This window comes from Photinus pyralis, unplaced genomic scaffold, assembly GCF_008802855.1.
Source record: "Photinus pyralis isolate 1611_PpyrPB1 unplaced genomic scaffold, Ppyr1.3 Ppyr1.4_LG5, whole genome shotgun sequence".
In the NCBI taxonomy this organism is placed as follows: Eukaryota; Metazoa; Arthropoda; class Insecta; order Coleoptera; family Lampyridae; genus Photinus; species Photinus pyralis.
The window spans coordinates 29,844,480-29,864,203 of record NW_022170596.1 but is presented as its reverse complement, the minus strand read 5'-3'; the positions used below and the strand labels follow the sequence as shown (position 1 = coordinate 29,864,203).

General features: G+C 35.5%; 3 protein-coding genes across 3 annotated transcripts; 1 reads left to right on the top strand and 2 right to left on the bottom strand.

The window, feature by feature from the left end:
* Window positions 1-5,851: 5,851 nt before the first annotated feature.
* LOC116172212 (dynein regulatory complex protein 9) lies at window positions 5,852-7,174 on the top strand. Its single transcript, XM_031489372.1, has 2 exons — window positions 5,852-6,613; window positions 6,659-7,174. Exons 1-2 carry the CDS (start codon window positions 6,089-6,091, stop codon window positions 7,172-7,174), a joined length of 1,041 nt encoding a protein of 346 aa, XP_031345232.1. The 5' UTR covers window positions 5,852-6,088.
* Window positions 7,162-13,852, bottom strand: LOC116172211 (mitochondrial chaperone BCS1). The gene is made up of 4 exons (XM_031489371.1): window positions 13,434-13,852; window positions 13,251-13,390; window positions 12,658-13,204; window positions 7,162-7,455 (listed from the first exon to the last, which is right to left on the bottom strand). Exons 1-4 carry the CDS (start codon window positions 13,754-13,756, stop codon window positions 7,194-7,196), a joined length of 1,272 nt encoding a protein of 423 aa, XP_031345231.1. The 5' UTR covers window positions 13,757-13,852; the 3' UTR covers window positions 7,162-7,193.
* Window positions 13,853-18,012: 4,160 nt separating this feature from the next.
* LOC116172511 lies at window positions 18,013-19,054 on the bottom strand. The gene is made up of 5 exons (XM_031489742.1): window positions 18,899-19,054; window positions 18,717-18,849; window positions 18,526-18,666; window positions 18,327-18,478; window positions 18,013-18,269 (listed from the first exon to the last, which is right to left on the bottom strand). Exons 1-5 carry the CDS (start codon window positions 19,036-19,038, stop codon window positions 18,077-18,079), a joined length of 759 nt encoding a protein of 252 aa, XP_031345602.1. The 5' UTR covers window positions 19,039-19,054; the 3' UTR covers window positions 18,013-18,076.
* Window positions 19,055-19,724: the final 670 nt, after the last annotated feature.

The following is a 19,724-nucleotide window of genomic DNA, read 5'->3' as shown; positions in this document are numbered from 1 at the left end:
TATTTCAATAATCAACAACTCCTTTACCATTTTATTTTCCATAACCTTGACGATGCATTATATACAGGGTGTAACAATTAAGGAAGCCAAAAAATTGAGTGGTACAGGGGATCAAATCAAACATTTTTTTCCAAATAAACTGAAGATACAGAATATTTCGTTTAGTAGTTGCGTTGTGCCCCTGCATTTTCTTCCAAATACCTACCCAAAATGACGCACCCATATACAGGGGCGTGAAAAAAAATTCCCATCTAGATGAAATTTGAATATGAACGTTAGAGACGCGTTATACAATTTGCCTATTTTTATTTATAATTGTCTACATTCGATTTGCGCATGCTCGATCACTTGTTCTCTTTTATTATGATGCGTACAAGTTTTTTGAAAAGTCAAATGCAAAGATTGTGCGACAATTTTGTTCTTAAATCCATAAAAATAAATAATAAATATATAAATACAGATTTAATGAAATTATGACTGCTTGAATTTATGTCTTGTACAGGGTGTCACATTTTCGACACTTACAGCTCCTTAATTGTTGTGTTATCAAAAAAGCAAGCTGTTTTTGGGTAAAACATAAAATGATAAAATAGAAATTTGAAAATATTCGCTCGCGTATGGGGGAAAATCAAAAAATTATCAAATTCAAACTGGCCCTATATTTTCTGTTACAATAAATACCAAAACTGTTAAAAAAAAATATTACATACATACAGAAAAATTTTTAAAAATTAAAAATGTTCAAGCGATTTAAAATAATCTAAAAAAGATTTCAAAATAATTTTTAAATTGTTTTGAAATTTTGTTTTATTTTTGACAAGATAAAACTATTTTTTTACAATTAAATATAGAGGGTGCTCTATTTAAAAAATGTTTTACACATAGGTTTCTTTCAAAATTGTCAATTTCAGAACAACCTTATATTTTCTTGGTAGCAATGGATACAGAAAAATGTTTTATACAAAAGTTTCTTTACCATGATTGTTGAATAATCTGACGTTTTCAAAATAAGTATACAGATTCAGGTAAAAAAGTTATCACACCTAACCTAACTTTTTTAAATAGAATACCCTATAGATAAGCTTTTCTTTTCAAAACACACAAACAACATTTTAAAAAAAAGTCCAAAAGAGATACAACAAATTCATTCATCTTTTTGAAATCTTCTTTTAGATTTTTGTTTAAATGCATTTATCCCGATATTTAAAAAATGCCTTCTGTATATGATGAAAATCCCTTGGTTATCAAATTTTGTGGGCGTGGGAATTTCATAATTTTTTTGAAATCAAAAAACCTAGGTAGTCATTTTTAAGTCGTATGGTTGCTGAACCACCTATGCAGAATTAAAAGTTAGCATACTAAATTCATTTTTCAAAAACATAACAAACAAGATTTTAAAAAATTCAAAAAAAATTCAAAAAGATACCAAAAACTCAAAAATCTTTTATAGATTGTTTAAATCACTGGAATCGTTTGTTGAATTTTTTTGTATCGCTTGAATCTTTTAATATCATCCATGGTGTGTTATATTTTTGAATAATTATTAGCTATTAGGCATTTATTATTTAAAAAAATGACAAAGTATTCGACAATCACTGATCGAAATTTCCGAATGGTTAAAACATTTGTCTAAGCCCTAAAATGAAAATCCGTAACTTTTTTAAGTGACTGTGTATCTCTTATGGTCTTATGAAAAAACTGTTGGGGCTCCAAAAATTAAATATTTTGGACCTTCGGTTTATTTGAAAAAAAAAATGCGTGTTTCGGTTTAACATGTTCTCTTGTTGCACCTTATGTTCTTTCTTGCCTCTTTGTCTATGTATATCGAGACTTACTGCTAGCCTTACATTACATATACAGGGTGTTCTTAATTACGCAAGCAAAAATTGGTAACGAATTTAGACACGCAGCTAAACAATCACATCTAAAAACAGTCCTACACTCAAGGATAAGGAAGACTCTTCCAACTATGTTTTAGTGGCTCTATGCCATCGCCATAAGAGATAAAGAGGTAAGTGAGTGTCAGACGAACATTCAAATTGACGTGTGCGAACGTTGGTTCCCATTAAATTGACCACCCTGTATAAAACCTTTGTAGATCAATGTCCAATAATTCAGTTTAGTTCTTCTGTATTAATTAGTATCCCGACGATGGAATACCAACAACTAAAATATGCAACAGTGAAGAAAAAATGTCGGAAATGTAATATTTGAAAAGGAAAAAAAAGTTATGGAATTGTAGGTTGCAAGCACTTGTTGCAAGTCTGTACGATCCTTTCAATTGAACCAATTTAGAAGCCATTAAGTTTAATTAACGTTAACTCGCTCAATTGGACTACAACTGCGTAGGGTCACAATATCTTCCGACACATTCATGTCTCATCTCATGCGGGACACGCAATCATAAAACGCGTCATAGAAAAAATAGGTACCGCATCTGAGAACGTGACGGCACGACGGACTATTTGCGTACAGTTAGTACAAAAGGGCAATTTCCCACAGGTTGATCGGATATTTTGGAGAAATGCCAGAACGGACGTCCTCATTAGCCCCTCGCGCAATATTAATACAAAAGGCGTTAAGCGAGAGAGATTTTATTTATAGAGCGCGAATTGCATAACTAACATCTACCTAATTGAGTCGCCAGTTGGCCTACGATGAATGTAAATTTAGAAATGATGACGGCGACTTTTTAATAATCCGTCAAAATTGAGATGTAGATAAAGAGGGCGATTAATTTCGTAATACCACCATTTCGATCGCCACCATCTGTTGGCGTGCCCCATTGAGGGCTCGCAACACCCCGTAGTTAGCCGGTGTTGTTGTACGATTATAAGGGTAGCACGCGACTTGGGGTTGTCGAGAGTTCAGATACGTAAAGTAAAAGATCACTCTCGTATGCCAATACTGAAATGGATTCAAGAAAACATGCGGGATTCCCACGGCCGAAATTTAATCAATATCGCATAGGAACCATGAGATTCGTTATGGGAAACTTTCTTTCTACTAAAAGGCATTGTGTTTTAATCAAATCTACGATGTCGTTTTAGTGATTAAAGAAACAAATCCAAACGGCTGATTCTCCACAAGTTTGTGGGCTACCCTGTATATTTCAATGTATGACAGATATGTAGATTTTTAACAGCCCTACAACTTTTTTATAAGACATTTTTTGATAACTCCTGTATAGTTTCAGTTTTTCGGCGTATTAAAGATTTTTCAAAAATTTCAAAAAAAAGAAGCAACCTTGTATTTTTTGTTTGTGTGATATTTTTGAAAAGAAAATTTGATATAGATATTATTTTGCCAGGTTAAAATTCAGAGGGATTAAAAAAAACTTAAGTTAGGTACCATAACTTTTTTACCTGATCCCGTATACTTATTTTCCAAACGTGAATTTATTCAACTATCATGATAATGGAATTTTTGTACAAAACATTTTTCTGTATCTCTTGTAACTAATAATAATAAAAACTTTATGAGATCATAGTATGTGGCATTTATCAAGTCACTAAGAACTAAGAAAATATAGTTCTACTCTGAAATTGACAATTTTTTGATTTTCCCACGTATCTTTATTTATTTTCAACAATTTCTCCTATTTAACCTGAGCTACGAATTTGAATCACCCTGTACTTAATGTCCCATTCTTGATACTTTTATACGGTGTTGGTACTACCAAAAAATAATATAAGCGTCATGTACTCTTGGATAAAGCTTAGTAAGGTAACATATTCTTTCGCTTAAGAGATACTGGAAAATCAAAAAATTGTCAATGGCCGTATATTTTCTTAGTTACAAGATATACAGAAAAATGTTTATTACAAAACATTCTGTATAATGATTGTCCAATAATCTACCATTTTCAGAATAAGTATACGGAGTTATCGAACCTAACCTCATTTTTTTTTAATGGAACATGCTGTAGATTTTAATCTACAAGGATAACTAATAATTCTCTTTCTAAAAATATATCACTTCATGAAATTAAAAAAATCTAAAAAAGATCTTTGCGAAGTTTTTTGAAACAAAAATTTAGTATACCGATTTTTTACGTTAAAATCTAAAGAGTGTTGTGTTTAAAAAAATGTTTGAGACAAAAGTCTCTTTAACGGTTAACATGTTTATTGAATAAATTTTCAAAATAAGTATGAGATCAAGTAAAAAGTGATCGCACCAAAACATTTTTTTTTAATAAAACAGATTTTAACCTAACAAGAAACAAATAAAATTTCAAAAATTGAAAAATCATTGTGAAAGCTTTTTTGAAATTTTGTGTTATTTCTTTGTACGTTAAAATTTCGAGTCTGTTCTATTTCAAAGAAATGTTTTAAACAAATGTTTCTTTATCATGAATAATATAACGATTTTAAAATAAGTATACGGTATTAGGTAAAAAAGTTCTTGCATCTAACCTAATTTTTTTAATAGAACACCTTCTAAATTTTAACTTAACAAGATAAGTATACATACTAAATTCTTTTTTCAAAAATATAACACAAGCAAAATTTCAAAAAAAATTCAAAAAGATGCACAACATTTAAAAATATTTTTTAATTTGTTTGAAATTTTGTTTGTGTTATATTTTTGAAAAAAGAATTTAGTGCACTATTTTTTACGTTAAAATCTGGGGGATGTTCTATTTTAAACAAAAAGTTTCTTTGACATTACTGTTAAATAATCTACCGTTTTCAAAATAAGCACATATATGGGATCATGGTTAAAAGTTATCGATTGTATTTTTTAAATAAAATTTCCGAAGAAAGAAATAAAGAAAATGAATGAATATTGCAATTTTTAATCGTATTATTCGAAGGGGGCACAAAAAATGTTTCAAACCACAAATTCTGAAACAACGTTTCAAACATGAGACTTGGGGTGCACTTACATTTTCACATTTCAATTTAGAATGCAACATTTTACAATTTGGGAGACAAAGAATGTAAATTTAAGGCACAAATCCTCAATGTTCGGGGTGTTAATAGTCGCCGATGGACTCCCAAATGTGGACACTTGGGAAATGTGTCCTGTCAGGTACTATTTTGTGGTTTCTTAAATTAAAATAGACTACCTACCTCCTTGTATAGGCATCTTATACATTGTAGCGAATATTCCAGAGCCACATCGTGGCGCCATCAGGTCACCATCAAAGATTAGTCACTGACGATAAGGCGGATGTGACGCATTCTTACCGGGAAATATGATGTGTTTATTCCACGTTATACGGGGTGTCAATTTTAAAACTTGCAATCGGCCATGATTCGAACTAAAGAAGATATTGAAAATCGCGCAAAACCGTTTCGGGGGTATCAACTGCTATAAGTCCTCTTATACATTCTTTAAATAGTAAATTAACGTTACAGTATCTGAAAAATAGTGGAAGTAGTTGCGTTACAGACCGGTAGATTGACTGAAATAGGCGAATAGCACAAATAAAAAATGTTTAAAAAAACCTGGAAAATCAAATAATTGTGGAATTTTTGTACTAAAAAAAGGATTTTACAGCCACATGATGCCCTTTGGTCAGTTTAAAATGTTCTCAATGCAAAATAGCAGAGCATTTGAATGTCCTTCAGAGATTTTAGCTGGTAAGAACTTGGGCATATGCCTCTAAACGTTTTTAGGATTCTTTAAAGCTATTTAAGTTTTAGAGTGTGTCGACAATTAAATAAACAAATCTTAATAAGAATATGCAATTACAAACAATTGTAAAAGGAAACATAACACTACGGAAATGCAAATTCAAATGAAATAAACCAATTTTCTTCTTCTTATATACAGTGTGTCCCGTCATTATTCGAGGTGTTTAAACCCTGTCAAAAAGGGAAGTTAGCAATAGTGCCGGTTTTATTTGGAACACACTGTGTAAGGATTATTTCCTTTTAATAATTTTCCACCTACCTTGATCACCTACTAGCGTTGCAAGAGCTGAGGTGCACGGTTTGGAGAGGGGATAGCCCTACAGAATTAATTTGAAGCGTTGCTAGGAGTCGTTATTGACATAATACTGTCGTAATATAGCAGTATAGTATTGAAGTTTTTTCTGATGCCTTTTTTCCCATTTTTGTTGTATTAAATTAATGTAAATATGACTCAATCCAATACCGAAGATAAATATGCAACCCTATCGCCCGTTGTAGCAATAGCGTGTGCTACAGTTTTGGAAGATGCCATCGACCAATTGACAATTTTAGGAAAAATTGGCGATTTGCCTACGGTTTCGGCGGATTTCACCCAGAAAACTCCCGAGGAACGTTTCGGCAGTTACGTCGCCGAAGTGCAAGTCTTCGATCCCGAGACCATAGAGCCGTACGAAGAGTCGATGAAAAAGGCGAAGTATGTCAATTTTCAAACCGATCGGTCCTACATCGAAACCGTTCTCGGTGAAGTGATGAAGTCGCTCGTGAAATCCGGCAGTTACGGTTGCTTAATCGACCACATCAATCAACACAATGCCAATGTAAAGATGGAAAATGACATATTGGAGACGCACAAGGAAAATTTGGAAATGTACCACGGACTCGAGGAGAATTTGGAACGACAGAGGGAAGAAAGCCTGGTCGAGCTACAGCAACTGTCCAAATCTATCGGAAAGCTAAAGGACCAAATCGAGGTGCGTTAAAACCTGCGCACGCGCACTAAAATGAAATGTTTTTAGGACCTAAAAATTGAGAACGCCATCAAATTAAACTACGTGAAAAATTGGGAAGAAGCGCGACTCGATCAGAACAATTACGCCCTCGACCACTCGGAGGCGAGTTACACGAGAACGATCGAAGACACAAAAAGCGACATCGAAAAAGAAATACGCATAAACGTGGAGATTGAGTCGTTCATAACGGAAACCGAACAAGATTACGCACAACAGATTCAGTACTGGATGGACCGTTACGATAACGAAATCGAAGCTCGCGATACAGAAATTCAGGTGCTGAAAGAGAAACGAGAGGAGCAATTCAATCGGCTACAGGAGCTGTCGTTAATATACGAGAAGCGCAAGGAAGAGATCGAGGCCTACTTGGTTTTAAAGGAAAAGCGGCGATTGGTCGAGGAGGCTAGGCTTAGACGGCTGCGCGCTTGCATAAAGCTACAGGCTTGGTGGAGGGGAGTGATGGTGCGCAGATGTCTTGGACCCTTCAAAAAAAAGTCGGCTCCGTCGAAAAAGAAGAAATAATTCTGTAATTACGTAAAGTCTACAATTCCCATATCATTTTTGTGTTATTAATTACGTCCCTCGTACTCGCCAGCTTGTGCACCATGAAGTATCCCTGGATTTGGGCGGGACTGACGTTCTTCTTGAAGGAGAGCACCGTCTCGGAGAATTCTTTGGCTTCGCTGTTGATGTTGGCACCGCGATAGAATCGCAGGAACATATTTTCAATTTGGTATGGCGTGCACCATCCGATGTACTCCTTAAGGTCGACGCGACCAGGTCGTATCAGCGCTTTGTCCAACCTAAAAGGGGGTAAATTATTAATTATTTCGATGATGGGCGTGGAAAAGGGGGAAGAGTTCCTCTTATTTCTTTGAAACCTTCCCTTAAAACCATGAAAGATAACATTAACAACCCCGCCAAGATAATCGGTTAAAAGTTGTTCAAAGACGTACCGGGTGACCCAATAAGACTGTTCCCCAGTCCTATCTCGGGAACCGTTCGTCGTATGACTTAGGGGTAAAAAAGATTATTGGGTAAATCGGTCACTGGAAAATATTTTCAAGTTGTAAAAATCACCACCAGAGGGCGTAACTGCCATCTTAAATTTTAAAATTGCATTTTCTTTAAATTTCGCATAATAAACTAAACATTCTTTTTTCACATTTTTAAGAAGAACCAGTTTACCTGTAATTTTCGTAAAAACAAAAACTCAGTTATTTAATTTAGTTGAATCCTTCTCCGCCAGGGGGCTAGTTTTGACACTATGACCCAAAATCCTAAAAAAATCAAATGGAATGATATGACTTTTTCTTTATGAAAAAGTAGCCAAATAACATCCAAAGAGGCCAGTGAAAACCGTTTTTCAAAATCTCGTTCCTAACCTCAAATATTGGAAAAATAAGATTAATTAATAAATAAAAATGCTTAAATTGGAAAAGCACCCTACACTTTTAGGTTGGCCTTGGAAAGCTAAACAAATGAAACTCGATGCATTATAAAATAATAACAGCCGTAATTCGTAAATTATTCTGCTGTGTTTACATTCAGAAAGTGCAGTTTTTTGAATTTGTAATCTTTTCTAAAATGCCGATTTCTAACCAAGAAGCATTTAATATAGGTACTGGCGGCGATGGTTCGTGGTCGATTCGGATAACGCAAATAGAAGATGCGGGCAGCGATGGTCGCATTTTGAAAATACTCAAAATATTTCGCCAGCATATTCAATGCTTCATGGTTAGAAATGGGTATTTTAGAAAAGATTACAAATTCAAAAAAGTGCACTTTCTGAATGTAAACACAGCAGAATAATTTACAAATTACGGCTGTTATTATTTTATAATGCATCATGTTTCATTTGTTTAATTTTCCAAGGCCTACCTAAAAGTGTAGGGTGCTTTTCTTTCGCGCCATTAATTAATTAGTTAATTAATCTCATTACCCAATATTTGAAGTTAGGAACGAGATTTTGAAAAACGGTTTTCACTGGCCTCTTTGGATGTTATTTGGCTTTTTCATAAAGAAAAAGTCATATCATTCTATTTGATAGAAACAGTTTTATTGGGCCACCCGGTACAAATATCACATTTTTTGCAAGGTCTAAACAATTGCAAGTATTAAGCCATCTTTGGAAAAAGAAAAAAAATACAATCAAACAATACTTTACAAAGAAATTTTTTGAACTTCTTACTATAGAATTCTGCGTGACATGCGCTTGACAATCAAGGCAACACTACCTTCAGCTGTTTCACAAATGTCACCTGCAAGCTGACAATGTCATACCCCCACCCAGAGAGAATATGTAAACGAGATGGGACAGATCTTTGTTAATTACGTATGTCCTAGTCACTAGCAGAGCTGGATAAAGCCCTCTTGAAAAGGGCTTGAAGCACTAAGCACTGAGCACTTTGTTTTGATAAAAGTGCCTGCAAGCCCTAAGCACTTTTATGTGGAATTACCAAGCACTTTCTAAAGTAATTGAAAATACAAAGCACCAAGCCCTTGGAAAGTGCTTGAAGCCATTAAAAGTGCTTGAATCACAGTAATTGACAATATAAATTAATATAAATATAAACTGGAAACCAGGGTTTCTATACACTGCCTTTTTTTGAACCCCAAAAAAAATTGTCTCAGATCGACCCGGAAAAAAAATTTTCTTATAGAATGTGGCCTGTAGAATCCATAATTTCAAACAGTTCCAAGATTGGGCTACTAGTTCAAAAGTTACAGCCCTTTGAATTTTTTTTCCAAATTGGTTTCTAGTCTATAACTTTTGATTGAGAAGTCTGATCGAAAAAGTACGAATTGATTTGGATTCTACGCACCCAAATTAATAAGAAAAAGTGTTTTCCCGAGAAATTTTGGTATAGTCGATTTTTGGTAAAAAAGGAGGTTATACACTGCCTTTTTATGAGGCCCGAAAAAAAATGTATGCCCTGAATATGATAGGGCAGCGTTAATAAATGGCAGAACTATTACCTCTTCCTTTTTTTGTTCGGAAAATCCTACGACCCCTTTCACAGGAAACCACACAATACGAAAACCAAAAAGTCAAAAGTGGGATGTGCAGACTGCAGACTAATCACTAATGAAGCACAGAACACGTAGGTAACGTCAGAGTAGGAGTGAAGGAATGAGTAAGACTAAGGGTTTTCTAAATTCGTCACCTAATTCACGATAAGAGCTTCGTTATGAAAGTGCTTGAAGCCCTTAAAAAGTGCTTGAAGTTCTTTGAAAATGCTTGAAGCTCTTTATAAGTGCTTGATGTTCTTTATAAGTGCTTGAAGCTCTTTATAAGTGCTTGAAGCTCTTTATAAGTGCTTGAAGCCCTTGATAAGTGCTTGAAGCTCTTTAGAAGTGCTCGAAATTGTATGAAAGTGCTTCAAGCAGTTCAATAGGGCTTGAAGCTCCAAGCACTTTTAAAAAGTGCTTGGTAATTGAAGCACTTTTTCCTGAATTAGAAAAGTAATTGAAGCACAGAGCTCTAAGTAATTGAAGTCCTTTAGCAAGCACTTTTTTTCTGGTCACTAGATATAGAAAGTACCGCAATCATTCCCCATTTTTTCACAAAAATCATGCGTTCTCTCTCTTAATGCCTTGAAGATAAGATTTTTCAATAGTGCTTTTGTATTATGATATGGTTGAATATTCTCCACATTTTAAAAAATTTGGAATTATACAGGGTGCGCCCACAAAGTAGGGTGCCCAAATGGCACATTTTTTAAATAGAACCCCCTGTATTTGAATGCAGTTTGAATTCTACGTGTAACTGTACGTCTTTTTTATTATATGGTTAATATCCGAAAAACTAGTAGTTTTAAAAATAATTCGATTTTTAAGTAAATTGGGCATTTGCAAGCGTCAGTATACAGGGTGGTAACTTGCGTAACGCATCATAGGGATTTCAATGTAATATTCATAACATGCGATTATTGGTTCCCCAAATTATTTTAGAGCAAAAATGTATTAAGGTTTTTTGTAGAAAAAAATTTTTTACGTCAATCAACCGGATTAGTTTTCAGTTTGTTGCATAATACTATTATTTTATTTTATTTTTTTCTCTTGTGTGATATTTTGATATTTCTTACACTGCAATTTATACTAAATTTTTATATTGTTCTGTTACTGGAAATATTTTCTGTTGAACAATAAATACAATTATTATTATTATTATTATAAAGACGAAAAATTGGAAAAATAAAACCCACATCTTTTTCAATAATCTGCCATGCCATGGAATTTTCTAAAACAAACAGATATCCAGTTATCAATTAGCAGCAGTTCGCAATAAATTCTAATATAATTTGTGGAGCCAATAATCGCATGTTATGAATTTTAGATTGAAATCCCTATGATGCGTTACGCAAGTCACCACCCTGTATATTGTTAAAATTATTACTTAAATTTTGATTCCAGGTTTTACATTTTTTATCCTGGGTTAAGTAAAAGTCAAATAAATACATCTACTATGAAAAAAAAAATACCTTACAGGGTGTTTTTTTGTAGATCCAAAGTTACAAAACTTCAAGTTAAAAAATTTCACTTTTTTTAAATGGAACACCCTGTATATTTTTCTGTCATCTTTTAGCTCCTCGAAAAACCTTCAACTTTTGATAATAAGGTCCTATACCTATCTCTGATATTTTTCAAAATATCTTGGTTTTTCTGGTTTTTATATTCTACTACTTAAATAAGTTGTACGTAATTTACATAATAACGAGGTGGCCATGCAAAAAAAAGGCAGTTTTTATTTGCCTCGTCCAAAGCTAAAATCATATTGAATAATTCATTTCAGTCTAAAAACTGGAGAATAAATTTGATAGTAAAAACATAAAAAATATCTTGGTTTTCCTAGTTTTTACAGTTTAATCTGAAATAAGTACATAATAGCGAGGTAAATATGAAAAAAAATTAAACTAATATCACTGACTGTATGACATTAGGAGTTAAATTAAATTTGCTTTGTAGTGAAATATTTTTACTTATTCTCCAGTTTTTGGACTTAAAATAAATTGTTTGAAAAATAAATTAATCGATATGATTTTCGTTTTGGATGATAGATAAAAATTAGAAAAGATTAGAATATAAAAACCAGAAAAATCAAGATATTTTGAAAAATATCAGAGATGGGTATAGGACATTATTATCAAAAGTGAAGGTTTTTGGAAGAGCTAAAAAATGACAGAAAAATATACAGGGTGTTCCATTTAAAAAAAGTGTGATTTTTAATATGAAGTTTTGCAACTTTGGACCTACCAAAAAAACACCCTGTAAGTTATTTTTTTAATGTTTTATAGTAGATAGACAATCGTTGCTATGGTATTTAAGTTATGCTTAACTTTAAGGGATACTTAATTTTGACGGTGCAATTGGCCCTAAGATATACAAAAACAATACACCATTATTTTGACATTGACAATTTTTGATGTTGCAAACCCCTAGAGCCTCTAAATTCCCTAAAAGGAACCAGAAACTGCCTGCAACGCCTCTATGAACGTTGGTTGTAACTATCAGACAATGTTCCTTGTGACGCCCATTTACCTGTCCTCCTCGTTTACATATTCTCTCTGCTCCCACCAAACACCGTACCAGTCACGTGGGCGCACCCCACCATGGGAAACAGGATATAAAAGGGCAAGCTCAGTACGAAAATTTCAATCTGCCTTTTGTTGCTATTAACAATTTTTTAGAAAATGGTTCAAAATCTATAATGCCATCTAATGACAGACTTTTAAACCACTTCAAGTTGTTGCCCACAAAACATTAAGAAAATTGTATAGAATTTTTTAATGGACACACTTGAACCTTCCCCTTCACCCTTATTTCATAAGAAATTTCCTGATTCTTTTTGGAGTGCAGTCCTAGAATCGTGCTAAATCACATTTTGTGAAAAAGCCAATCCTCTTGAGGTGATAAAACAATGATTAAAATGGGCAGGTTCCTTTCTGACCTTCTGTCCTTTATTAACCTTCCCCCTTTTTCACACCCATCAGCCAACTACCAACCTTTCAAGATAATTTGTCGTCATAAATACAATTCTAGCTTCGGTACTTGCCACCCCGTCGAGACAATTTAGCAACCCGCTAAAGGTCACCCGGTTCAGACCTTCGTAAGCGGCCTTCTGCTGAGACGAATCCTCCCTCGAGGCGAAAGCGGCGTCAATATCCTCCAATAAAATTATACTCTGCTGGGGAGCGACACTTAGTAGGTGATTAAGTCGATCGTCGGATAAACCTCGTTCGGACAAGTTTAAAACGCAAATGCTGAATTGTAATTCTCCGGCTAGCGCGGTGATGTACGACGATTTTCCGCAACCCGGCGGCCCGTAAAGCAGATAGCCGCGTCGGTACGGTATACCTCGTTCCGTGTACCAGCTCGGATTCGAGATAAACTCGCGACAGTCGTTCAAAATTTTTTGGCTCACTCCCTGATCGAGAACCACGGAGGATATGGGACGCGGTTTCCTGGGATGTCCGAACTGTCTCCATTCACTGCCCATTCCGATGTACATGATCGTTTTTCCCTCGTGCTGTTTTAAAGCCATGTGTCTAGCTGGCGAATGTTATAAATCTCGCATTGAATTCTAGCAAATCTTTACCTTCTTCTAGCATGTTGAAGTATAGCTGTTTATTTCTTCCGATCGCCGTGAGAGTTACCGTCTCCCAAGGCACCCCCATGTGTAAATCTAAGGTGTGTTGCTCACGGGTCCGCTCGACACGAATCCACGTACCCCCATACCTAACAAAAGCATTACTCCACAACAAAAAACCAAAATCCATACTTAAAGAAGTGCGTGCCGATGCTGGGAATGAACTCGTATTTCGTCTTAATTTGCCCCGTCTCTTTCTGTTCGAAGCTCGTCTCGACACTTAAATGTTGAGTTTGTCTCGCACCCTTGTACGTCATCCACTGCAATATCCACTGATACGACTTATCCCTGCACGGAACTTCTAACGTTATCATGTAATGTCGTCTAAATAGTATTAACGAGCCCTGCAGCCCTTTGCGTAGAACCGCGGCCCCTGCGCCTAACCCGAACAATCCGAAACCGGCACCGAAGTAGGGGTTATCGGATAAAGAACTTAAATAGTCTATTAAAGTCATTGTGCTTTATTCCGCTTATTAATTAGTTAATTAGCTTGGGCAAGGAAAATAAAATAAAAACTTTAATTAGAGTTACATAACCTCAATGTAATGTATAAATATTGATCGCATTCAGTGGCTTAGACAGTGGCGTAGCCAAACTATATACAGGGAGGTTTTTTGGGAGCCTCAGATTCGGTAGGTTTTTGACAATTTTGTTCTTAGGAGGCGGAATCGATGTAAAATATTTTCAAAATGGTGGCACTTTTGGAAATACCGGAAGTAACTAGTAACTTCGTTATTATAATGCCGATTTTTAAGTTATTTTGTCTTTTAAAAAACCTTGAAAATTGATTACTTGATTGTTATTATGAGTTTATTTTCTTTTTTTTAAAAATGAAAGGTACTTAAAAAAAAATTCTGAGACTGCAGAAAGTCTTTCTGGATTATTATCTAGAAAATTTGTTCCGTTAAATTTTTTAGAAGACTTTCAAAACGATTCTTTCAAGGAATATTTACTTCTCGCGACATTCTACTATGGAAATCGCAATGTTCTAGAGAAAATCATACACTCTTCTTAATACATACAAGAACATTTTTTTATGAAATTGACAACCCCCTTGAAGGTTTTTAAGAAAGCGTATCTGAATAAATTTCTGAGAGTATGTCCGAAAATCTTTCTAAAAACATTTTCTTATAAGGCAAAGAATTTAATAATAATAATAATAAAAGTCGTTTATTGAGTTGCGGTTTACAAATTTAACTAAAGAATAATTTATGTGACAACCCAAAAGGGCGAAGTTCAGATTGGTACGGCATCCATACCATCTGCTCTCCCACTTAACCTTTTTAAAATAAATTGTCAAATCATTTATGGCAGCTAAGACATATTGGAGAAACAAGCAAAAGAACAGAAAACGCCATTAATTTATTGATTCTGCAGTAAAGGAGTCTCTTAAATGACGGTGTGGCACAAGATTTTAAAGCCGACTGAGGGAATTATAAATTTCGCAGATGTTATAACTGAATGAACGTTGATATAGAGCAGTTTTATGAATCGGTACCGTTAGAATATTCCTTGATGTAATGTTGATACTATGAAGAAGATAAACATTAGGTACTTACAATTCGAAACATCGAAAGAATCTTAAGAATCCTGACGAGTGTAAATGAGAAAATCGAAAAATCTAAGGGATTAGATGGATCTAAAGAATTTCAAGAAGCCAATGTGAGAATTAAAAGGTTTGAAATATCTGAGACTTCCGAAAAAACCTACGGATCCGCCATATAATTAAAAGAGAAAATTAAAATATTGTAACGTAAATTTAATTACGTGCTTTATTTATTTACAATTAATTAACAATAAATTTATAACAGTCTTGAAATGAATTGATTTATAACAACTAAAATATTATTTATCACTTTAGCGTCAAAATTGGAACTGAACTGTAACGCAATTCGGTTTGTTTACATAGCAAATGCGAACGCTCCCGAATATTGTCCAACAGAACAAAACAGGTCATATTTCCCGGAAAGATTGTGTCACATCTGCCTTCGTTTTTATCGCCGATGACTAATCGTTCATGGCACTCTACCGAGATTTCTGGAATTTGCGGTAAATTAGAAGAACAAAATCGTAGAAATTATGGAAAACTAAGGAATTGAAATAGAAGAAATAAGAATAGGATCAATTGAAAGAATTTGAACATGCTAAAGAATCCGAGATCGGGTATTCATTTATTTTACAGAGCGACCCGCATAATGCCCCTGCAGAAGGTCTTAAGCTGTTTTATACTACTCTGGTATTTACCTTAGGAATTAGGAAAACTGCAGGAAAACCTAATTCGGAGTAGCTGGCAGAATGCTCGAAACTGGTCTAAGGAAATTCCCATCTCTGTCACAGATGAAAAATTCTTATCTCAACCACGGTTCGAAAACCCGACCTTCCGGCTATGTATCCCAACGGTCTAGAAAAAAATCGTAAAGTATGAAAACTGGAGAAAGTGTAACGTGTGAGAATTGAACAAATCTGACTAGGGGCGCCGGGGGTTTTCTCGCTTCGTGATCTTCACAATTGTAGCCGTCGATCGTCCCGAAGGTGGGAATTGGGGGAACCTAAAAAATCGAAGAATACAGTGATAACGTTAATAGTCCAAAGAACCGGAGGAATTCGAAGAATATGCAGAAACTTAAAGGATCTGGAATAAAAAATAGAGGAACGTTCTGAAAAACGCCCCTGAATTCGATAGAATGAAAGAATCAGAAAAACGCCTGAAAAAATCTAAAGAATCTAGAATCTAAAGAACCTAAAAAATCTGTGCCGTCATAAGAATGAAGAATCTCACAGAATTGGAAAAATAAAAAAAAAACAAAATCCTAGTTGAATTTCAAAGAACTGAAAGATTGAAAAAAAGTCGTGTAAACAGAAGTGTTAGAACTGATTCACAACTACTTATCTCTTTTCCAACTGGCAGTTCACGATGCTTATTTAGAACAGATTTGAAGCTACCGCCAAAATTAAGGAAATATAATCGCAAAAAATAACAAGGAAATGCTGAACAATACGGAAATGTGTATAAGTATACTACGTTTTTAGCAGGAAGTAAACTGCAAAGGTAGTCAAATAATATTAAGCACAGTATTCAGCATTTCTTGCATATTAACATAATTAACATAGGTTAAGGTTAACATGTAACGCTTGCAATAAATATTATCAGTTAACCATCTTCGCACTGTCGGCTTTGAGTTATAAGATAATCCGCTACCGAATTTACTGTGTGTAAATTTGCTTGGGTGAGCATTACGATTTACAACCCTAACGCTACATTTGGTCCTTCGAGCCGGATTGTGTACATTCGTCCTTGCAACTCTAATGCTAAATTTGGTCTTTCGACCCGGATGGTGTACATTAGACTTTACAACCCTAATGCTACAGGAAGTATCCCGAAGAAGCTGAGGCATCCAACATATTCTAAAGGTTCGAGAATTTTAAAAATAAGTAATTTGGAGAATTTGGGAAGATTCTAAAGAACTATAGGAATTGGGTACATCTAAGACCCTGAGGAATATAAACAAACCAAATTAACAGACAAATTCAAAGAATCCCATAGATCAGAAGAAATTGGAAGGATATGAAGAATCGGAAAATTTCGAAGAATCTAAAAGATTTGAAGAAGCAGAAAATCGAAGAAACTGAAGGATGTGGAAGATCCAAGGAAACGAAAGAATCCAAAGAACTTTAAATAGGAAAACGTTGAAGAATCAATAGAACAGAGACTCTGAAGGAATTATTCTTAAAAAAGAAAAATTCCAAAAATTGGGCGAATTCGGAGAATTGAAAAGAGCGACGAAACGGAAGAATCGAATAACTATAGAAGACACTGAAAGATCAAAAACCAAAGAATCTCTGGAATCAAGAAATCTAAAGGATTTCGAAGAGGGTACAGGAAATTTTGAGGAATCTAAATAATTGGTACGTAGGTTAACAGTAATTGAGGTATCTGATGGATTCGAAGGATTGAAAAAACGCTCTTTATCGATTTGATAATTCATATCTTGCGCTGAAATCGATATTTTTGCTATTTAAGCAATGTGTGTATACAGGGTGTATGTAAAAAATTGGGTGGCAAAAGACCAAAATAGATTTAATAATAAAGGTATACGAGTATGTTACGGTGAAAGTAATTAATGCGGCGATTATTCATATTTTTGAACCTCTGAACCTTCTGAAGTGGACAGGTCGGTCGAAAAGTCCACGATTCTGCTGTATGCAGTTTTTACACTGCGCCTCTATGACATTGCATTCGTGCTGTGGAGCGGTAATGGTGAGGGGGGAGGGGGGGGGGGTTGATACCTCCCACAGCACTTTATTGTATAGTTACTTTCTATACTGCAAATTCGCACCTCCAGATGCAGTGTGGGGTCTTATGAACTAAATGCTTCTTGCGTCATTCTTCGATAACGCAATGATGCCAAATTGACATATGATTGACTTGAAGTATTAAAACACTTGTGCGCCATCGTGACGTTTGTTAATAAGTTTGGCAAACATGTACTGTATGTCCATACTGCATCTGGAGGTGCGAACACGCTCTAGATCCGTTCGTCTCCAACTCGTCTCGTTCCCTTGGGCAGATTCAAGGTCGAACACGTGTCAAAAAACGGCCATTAGCGCACGCTTCCCCCCTCCACTAAAAATTGCCATTTGTAGAGATTATCCCATGATCAACTTTTAAAACCGGCCCAATTTTTTTGTAACAAAGGGAAATAAAAGAACCCACGATTACAGATGGTTGTAATTATTTAATTTGTGTTCATGTATCAACTATGAATAGTCATAATTTACATATTATTGAGACTTTCCAATAATTTGGTGATGACATCATTGTATTTAACGATGAGGCCGGCCACTGTTCCTTGAGTAAAGGTGTTAATTGCCCAATTCAGAACTGGCTTAATCAATGGAATTGCGACTGATACAAACAAATTCACCATCCATTCTAAGATACCTCCTTGGAATTTCAGCGAAATATCTCTGCAAATTGACATAAAGTAAGCACCCCCATCTTTTTCTCTACCGCCGCAAACCTACCCAAGGGTTTCGAGCTTGTACAAGTCCAGCTTCGCTAAAAGCGTGTCCAAATCGATCTGGACTTGCAGCAGCACTCGACATCCTTTAACGGTACCGTTGAGTAGCCCGTGCGGTCCTAGGTTCATAAGTTTAACGGCGTAATTGTAATTCAACTGCAATTGAAGCTTGAGATTGGAGCAATGCGCTGGTTTTTGCTTACGTTTACGTTCTCCAACTTTATAGGCAGGCTGGCTTTAAGGACCGTATTCTCGTACCTCAGAGTAACGTCGCCGCCCCGTGCAACAGAGTTTAGGCCTTTCACAATGCCATTGGTCAATGACATTTCGCCAGTGAATATGGTCTGTAACATTCGAATGCTGCCTCAAGTTACCTACTCGGACTTTGACGTACCCATCCAAATTTGCCGCCCACGTCATCCAACTTCATCGAATCCATCCCTTGCTCCGCAATAAATCCATTCAGTTCGACCAGGAAGACGTCCATGTAGTCGTTGATGACCGCCACTTGCTCCCTCGTGCTTAACCTTGAAAACGCCGCTTGATCGGTGTTCGTTTCAAAACTTTAGAGCTTACCCTTGCAGTTGCACAAAGTCATCTTTCGATCCGAGATGTTTGAAATCGAACGTCTCAAACTCGAGGCTTCGTGGTTGGATGAGGTTGCTGCCCACAACGGCGAGGGGAGCGGCTAAGAAGCACAAAATTATGAGTTTCATTTTGAAAATGTGTTCTTTTCGTGCGAAAAGTCATTTTTATACCTATCGATAAGATTGATGATAAGAAACCCCTTTGTTCGATATCACCGAATATTTCTGACGCGATTAGATAGATGTTGTTCATCTTTAGTTTTTACGTAATCAGAATCTGCGCCTTAATCTTAATACGAACGTTTTCCCAAAGAAAGGAAAAGGTGGCAATACCCCCAAAATCTGAGTTTGATGGAAACGTCGTTAGTTCTTCTTGTGCTTTTTGTCCCGTTTCAGAGTTTCTTGAACGATTCCGGCACTTTTCTGGGCCTTTTTGGTTTGAGAAAGTCTAGTCAGCTCTAGAAAGAAGGTACAATACTGAACCAGGTTACAAGGCGTTTGTGCATATACGCAATGTTGGTTACACTCAAGGCTAAAAGCAAGTTTTTGGGAACAATAGGTCAGATAGGAGCAGGTACCTAAATTCTGAGAAAGGGTTAAGAGTACAGGATGTGACTCATTTATCGCACATAGATTCTAAACTGAAGAGCTTTGAGCGTAATCCCGCTCCTGCAAGATGGGTAGCCCGCCCCTGGTTTCGGGGTTTCGAGCCTACAGTTGGATGTCGAAGACAATCACGGAATTAAGTGTCGTACTTCAATTTTGACTACATTTTTTTACCACCCCCGTGACTGCTTCATTCACGGAGAAAATTG

Excerpts from the sequence above, each read along its gene's own strand:
- LOC116172511 (XM_031489742.1), bottom strand. The coding sequence starts at position 19,038 with ATGAAACTCATAATTTTGTGCTTCTTAGCCGCTCCCCTCGCCGTTGTG. Across the intron at positions 18,850-18,898 it reads GACTTTGTGCAACTGCAAGG|GTTAAGCACGAGGGAGCAAG; the intron begins GTAAGCTCTAAA and ends GGCGTTTTCAAG. Across the intron at positions 18,667-18,716 it reads TGGGCGGCAAATTTGGATGG|ACCATATTCACTGGCGAAAT; the intron begins GTACGTCAAAGT and ends CGAATGTTACAG.
- LOC116172212 (XM_031489372.1), top strand. The coding sequence starts at position 6,089 with ATGACTCAATCCAATACCGAAGATAAATATGCAACCCTATCGCCCGTT. Across the intron at positions 6,614-6,658 it reads AGCTAAAGGACCAAATCGAG|GACCTAAAAATTGAGAACGC; the intron begins GTGCGTTAAAAC and ends AAATGTTTTTAG.
- LOC116172211 (XM_031489371.1), bottom strand. The coding sequence starts at position 13,756 with ATGACTTTAATAGACTATTTAAGTTCTTTATCCGATAACCCCTACTTC. Across the intron at positions 13,391-13,433 it reads ATCGGCACGCACTTCTTTAA|GTATGGGGGTACGTGGATTC; the intron begins GTATGGATTTTG and ends TGCTTTTGTTAG. Across the intron at positions 7,456-12,657 it reads ACGACAAATTATCTTGAAAG|GTTGGACAAAGCGCTGATAC; the intron begins GTTGGTAGTTGG and ends ACCCCCTTTTAG.